This window comes from Maylandia zebra, linkage group LG13, assembly GCF_041146795.1.
Source record: "Maylandia zebra isolate NMK-2024a linkage group LG13, Mzebra_GT3a, whole genome shotgun sequence".
In the NCBI taxonomy this organism is placed as follows: Eukaryota; Metazoa; Chordata; class Actinopteri; order Cichliformes; family Cichlidae; genus Maylandia; species Maylandia zebra.
Window position 1 is genome coordinate 5,149,048 of NC_135179.1, and position 6,502 is coordinate 5,155,549.

General features: G+C 41.4%; 1 protein-coding gene across 1 annotated transcript in view; it reads right to left on the bottom strand.

Moving 5' to 3' along the window:
• Positions 1-4,880, bottom strand: part of nrg3a (neuregulin 3a) — a 363,361-nt gene extending 358,481 nt beyond the window's left edge. The window contains exon 1 of the mRNA XM_004553543.5: positions 2,487-4,880. Coding sequence (XP_004553600.2) covers positions 2,487-3,210 — 724 coding nt within the window. The 5' untranslated portion in view covers positions 3,211-4,880. The remainder of the gene's footprint in view (positions 1-2,486) is intronic.
• Between the last annotated feature and the right edge of the window lie 1,622 nt (positions 4,881-6,502).

Consider the following 6,502-nt stretch of genomic DNA (forward strand, 5'->3'; position numbering starts at 1 on the left):
GTATATGTTTTGATTTCTAGTTCATTATATCTGAAGCACTAGTTACAGTTAGTTAAATTAACACATATCCAGTTTTCAGTTCATTTTATCCCACTGGGATTAGTGACATTTTGCCCTGTATCACAGAGGTCACTCGGCTCCTTTTAATGATATCTTTTATCCTAGGTCTCTTTTTTTCTACAGCTTAAAGCATAGGGATAACTTAAGATTTTGCGACAGATTTAGATATGTCAGTCACTCTTGCAAAGTGACACTTGCTAACTATAATATCTTCCTGTAGTTGCCAGACCCTGAATTTTTGACTGACAAGCTAGAATGTCACCAAATATCCCTTAAAGCTAAAAAGCATCAGGAGTTCTGCGGATGAAAGTACAGTTAACCCCCGGTATTCGCGGTGGTTAAGGACCCAACCGCCCACGAATAGCTGAAATACTTAAGTATTACTTGAGAATTACTTGAGAATTACTTTAGACCCCCTCTAAAAAGGCTTATAACTGCCTATTTTTTATTTTCCTAGGAGCTTTGTGCTTGGCGAGCGTTTTTTAAGAAAAGAAATTATTTATATAGATTTCTGTGTTTACATTAACAATAATATTTGAAACCTAGTAAATAATTTTTTATTAAAAAAATGCTTTTAGTCATGAAAATAAAATAACAAAAAATTAGCCAATATTTTAGGTATGCTCTACTTTTACATCTGGGATTTTAAGTTTACATTGAGAGTGTGTGCACGGCAACATACTATTTTGCTCACTTAACAGATCAGTTACAGGACCACAGCCCAGTGTGAGATACAAATCTGTGTCACTCTTAATTTTGTGACCTACAAAGGAAGGGAGAGCATTGATAAGAACACACAGATGGCCCGCTATACTTTAATTCTCCAGTCTCTGAGCACAAGCCAACACAGCCAATTCAGTCATATTATATAACGCATTTACACATAATGGATAGTTAATGTAAAAATGATGGCCTTTTCAAATCAAAGCAGCATGTGGGTGGTAGAATAGAAGAGGTGGGAGGGTGGAGGGTGTTTAGGATTATCGAACAAGTTGGCAATTGTGCAACGGCAGAACTTTCTTGGGCGAGCTGGTGAAGGAATGACATTTTCCCTGGGATATCTATCACCGAAGCTTAATGGTTTTCACTTGGTGGAGAAATGGCATTCCTTTTTAATGGTTAATTAATAAATGAACTGATGATGATGAATGGCTCCCATTTTTCTTCCTGGTAATGAAATGATACACAATTTTTCCTCTATGTTTCTAATTATCAGAGGGAACATTCCCCGGTCTCTCATGTAATCTGGGGACATTTTCATTATCATGGATACAAAAGAAGCAGCTGCACCTTTGCAGTCAAGACACAAGGTGGAATGGAGTGATTTTGTTTATCAGATACTTAAAAAATGACTGTCAATATGTAATTATCATAATATAATAGGGGGCATTGTGTGCATCATACATTCCAAAATACTTGATGATGTATACTATGATAAACGATATATGACATGCACTCTCATCTATTAGTTCACAAGTAATTGATCATGGCGTTGGCATTAACTCATTAACTGATATTATGTCAACTGAAAGTTAACTACAGTGTTAAACTGCAGGAAGGAATAAACAGCATATGAAATATAGGAACCCACATCAGCTAAAAATCACGAAACACATGCTAGGTTTGAGTTTTTTCTTTGTGAGGCTTTGTACCCCTCTGCACAGATGCGAGAGACTTGATACATGCAGTGCATGAGATCACACTGTTAAAAATAAAGCAACTCCTGTGACTGTGAAGCTGTGAGCGTAGTCCAAAGCCCAGATCAGAAACAGGGACATAACAAGCAGATGAAGGTTCAGCACACAATGTGACACCATTTTGGGAGCTGAGAAATTTGTCATGGAGGAAGACGTGTGTGTGTGTGTGTGTGTGTGTGTGCGTGTGTCTCTGCGTGCGTGTGTGTGCTTCATTGATTGCTGCAAGAAAATTCCCCGTAGCACAAATCAATAGTATGAGCAGTTGCATGACAGAGGTAAAAACAGAAGGGAAAGATTCACCATCTAATGCATCAGAATAAATTTCTATTCAAGTTACTCAGGATGCTGCAGAAGATCTTTTCATGTGGTTTGTTTGCAAAAGAATTTTAAGATCATTTGATTATTAGAGAAACACAAAAAACCCTCCAAACCTATATATACCCAAAATGATACCTAAACTTGATTATTGACTACTACTTAGAAACCCTCGCTATGCCAATCAATACTATTGATCACTCATCTTCAATGTTTTGACTATAAAACCAATCAAGAACATTATTTCCCAAACAGGAAGGTCATGCACATAAATTGCAAAAAAAAAAGTTTTGGAAGAAACCATAAGATCACGTTTAAAAAAAAAAAAAGTTCAGATGTCATATTTAGTGATGATTAACCAATCAGTGGAGCTTTTGAAACACAACACAAGTCAGTAGTATATGAAAGACTTACGGGTTTTGCGGTGACTGTGCGTACGTGTAGTGAGTGTGGTGGAGATCGTCTCTGTAGTAGTATGTTCTGCCGTCCACATCTGTGTAGAGTCATGAAGAACCGTCGGATTGGGCGGTGAGGAGCTAGATGTTGCAGCTCCAATTATGAAAGTTGTACGTGGTGCTGCAGTAGTTGTGGTAAAACCTGAAGGTCCACGTCCATTACGACTTCCAGGATTCCGAGGAGTTACCTGACTGCCTGACGCCCCACCCCCTCTAGCATTTATAGTTGTGGTGGTAGCAGTAGTGCGAGTTCTACCTTTTGCCACAGTAGCAGTTCTAGCAGTGGGGTTCCTGCTATCGATTGTAGGAGTAGTTGTAGTAGTGGTAGTATCGGGGCTCTTGGGAATCCCACTTGGCTTGGAGAGGAAGATGGGATCTTGTCCTATTCGATTTGCATCCACTAGATCTGTTGGGACGTAATCCCTCACTGTACCAACAACAATCCATTTCAGCAGCATCAGGCTCAATCCAAGGCCAATAAAACCAATAAGTAAAGGAACCACACACAGCCATGTCTGCTGACGAGGCCAAACTGCACAGCGAAGGGGACCCTGTTCCTGGGCCTGGCCCTCCCCCCGGCCCGCAGAAGCCCCCGAACCTTCAGGTTCTTCCAGGATTACTGCCCCAGATGCAGCTGCCCCAGAACACTCACTCATCATTCCCTGTCGTCCTTTATGGCTCATTAAGGGTTAACTCTGTGATAGGCATCGTTTGCACATGGCAGAAAGGTTTCCAACAAGGCCAGAAGAAAAAAACGAATGGAAATTTGAAGGAATGGACCCCACAGAATCTGTCTCTCAATAACACACACACAAAAATATGTATTCCAAGGATGGACAGAGAGGAAAAAGGGTGCAGGAGGTACATGCATACACACAATCATAAACGCTCAAGCACACACACTCACACGCAGAGACACCCAGAGAAAAATTGAAGAGCTGGCATAGACGTATAAGTGTTTAGTCCGTGTTTAGTCCTGCTCAACTCTCAATGTCCAGCTGAAGCAACAGTGAACTCCAATAGTCTTCACAGCAGGGTTAACAAGAGGAAAAAGGGAAGTGATGCCTCTAATAGGGAGTAACAAGGAGAGATGGAAGGGAGAGATGGATGGGAAGAAACAGATTTACATCTGTACGTGTAGGAAATCCATGGCATCAGTATTTGGATGCCATTGCAGCAAAAAAGGAGAAAAAGAATCCAAAACACTTTTCTTTAACATGCCGAATGTGTCCCCTCCATGTAGAATCCACGACGGGACAGTAATATCGAATCAGAGAGTTAAACTTGCAGGGTGGGTCTAGTTGCTTCCCCACCCTGGGCAGGACCGAAAAAAAGAAAAAAAAATGTTTCCTGATGCAGTCTGTTCCGACTGCTTTAGCCGAGTCAGCGTCCTTCACATCCCAAAATCGGTCTCTTTCATAACTAAAAAAGAGTGCTCACTAAGACGTGTATCGCTTATGCGTCTTTTCAACACTCTCCTATGATAATCTGCTAATCTTTCTCTCCCATTGCTTTTCAAGCAGCCTCCTTTGCTCCTTTTTATATTTACAATATTCCAATAAGGCTAAAAATAAAGCAGTAGAATCCAATTAATTTTCTTGATCCAGTCAAAAAATAACACTCAAGATGAGGACAGAGAGATGGATGGTGGGGGGAAAAGAATGAGGGGTGTTGTTGCACAGTATCACAGGGCGGATAAATCTGCAACTGCGACGCGTGATCCTGCTCCTTCTCCAGCCGGCTGTGGATCAGATTCCTCCAAGCTGTCCGCTCAGCTCTCTACTGACTCAGTGTACTGTTTGTTAATACTGCAGCAAGCGCACAGAAAGCCTCTTCTCATCTATTTGCAGGGAGCATTCCGGCACAGAGGAATAAATTGTGAGAGGAAGAGGATGAGAAGCATGGAAAAGACAAAAAGAATTGAAAGCAAAAGAATAGAAAACACGAGGAAAGAGGAAAATCATAAACAGGACACCACAATGTTGAAAATATATCCCACTGATTCTTTTTCTGAGAAGTGTTATATTTTCCTCAGTCCCTGGAAGCCTGTGCTCTTTCCAGTCAGCGTGTGATTTGTTGGTCTGTTTGCTGGGGTCCTCTGCTCGTCGTTCCCTCTAGGATGCGTTCTTCAAGATGATTAGAAATGTGCGCCCCGCGCCGGGATGAGAACTTGCAGCCGCAGCAGCAAAGGCTCCCCAACCCCCCTCGGGGTTAGCAACATCAGATGATACAGCTGTCTTTACCTGTGGCAATTGGGATGCAGACAAACATGCAGCTGCTTCCCTGAGCTGCCGCCTCTGAGAGACCAAGAACGAAAGAGAAGGGAGAAAAAATACAGGCACAGACAGAGCAGAGTGCACACTGGTTGAGCGAGAGAAGAGAGAGAGTGAGAGGGAGAGACAGACAGAGAGAGGCAGAGAGCAAGGGTGGGAGGAGAGAAAGAGGCTGCACCTGCTAGATGCACCAGCACTGGGAAGCTTGCCCACCTCCGTTAGCAGGGAGGGGAGCGAGTAAAGATGCAGACTGCATACAGAAAACTAGAAAAAAAAAAAGGGGGGGGGGGGGGGGGTTACAGATAAGGATAATGAGTGTGTGTATGTGTGTGTTTGTGTGTGTGTGTTGGGGGGTAAGGGGCAGGAAAAGACAGCTCTGCAGCAGCACAGGCAGTTAACGGTGAGTCCCAGATGGATCAGAGCGGAGGCACAACGCATGAGCCGTCACTCATTTGTTCAGACCCCACCCACTGCACAGCATTAGAGGAGAGACTGGGGAAAAAACAAAGAGATGTATTTGCAGCACTTTTATCGCAAATAGACTCAGCCATCAGAATCTGATGGTTGAATGTGAATGTGAATAATTGTCTCCTGTATAAATGCCACAGTCCATTTTCTCCAATGATAGCTTTCAACTTTGAAATAAATGCTGAAGTTTAGTTTCTTTCATGTAGTGCAGTACCTGTTTTTGCATATGGTTAAATAAATCCTGTGTTTGTAATTCAAGAGCAACTTAAAACTAAACCTGCTGCTACATCATTGAAGTCGACTCTCCCTATTTTTATGTGTCTTCATCCTTCTATGTACAAATGTTCTTGTTAGTGTGTCTACTAGAATGATAGCATCATGAGACAGACACTAGTATAAAGTCATGCAGTAGGAGAATCCTTCAATTGGTCCCACAGGGAAACCCAAGGGATGCCCACAGTCTCGTTCTGTCTTCTGACAAACAAATATCTAATACCCAATACTGTTAAAACAGCCACCAGCATTGTGCTTTTAAAGAGCTGCCAATAATCACATTGGAAAACAGCCAAAAGGACATAAGTTATATGTTAACCCATTTGCACTTCCATTTGACGAAGAAGACATTTACGCCAACATAAAAATATATGGCTGAACTCTAAAACAGATTGTAGCTCCAATTATAGAACCAGAGGATCCAAGTCTCTTAAAAGTTTTAAATCAGGTAGATGATATTCAGTGGTGACAATTTAAATTGGAAATGAGGCTGCAGTATTTATTTTTAGGGATTCCTAATTTTTACTTTAGCATAGTCAATCAAAGTATGTAAAAATGCTCTCCTAGGTGCACTACTTTACCCCTAAGGTGGAGAATTTTGTAATTACCAATAAAGAATCTGCCAACAAATTACAACCAAGTACAGTCATCACTATACTTTAAAAAGAAAATTTCCTGTTCAGGAAAATTGTGCAGTGGGAGCAGTGGGTGCACAAAGAATTCCAGCGGTGAACAAGGTCAGTAAATCTTTGTACTACACTTGTGTCAACTTTGAGGGACGTGCAGTCTATTTGCTTAAACCCTTTGCACATTTTTTTTCGGAGTATAATGTTATTAGTTTACTGAGCCACAGCTCTGTGTTTTAGGATGTCAACTTGATAAATGTGATATCAGAACCAAACAATGCAACAGATGCATGAATCCCAGCAGTGATTATTTGTACAGGAATGATTTTATTAAG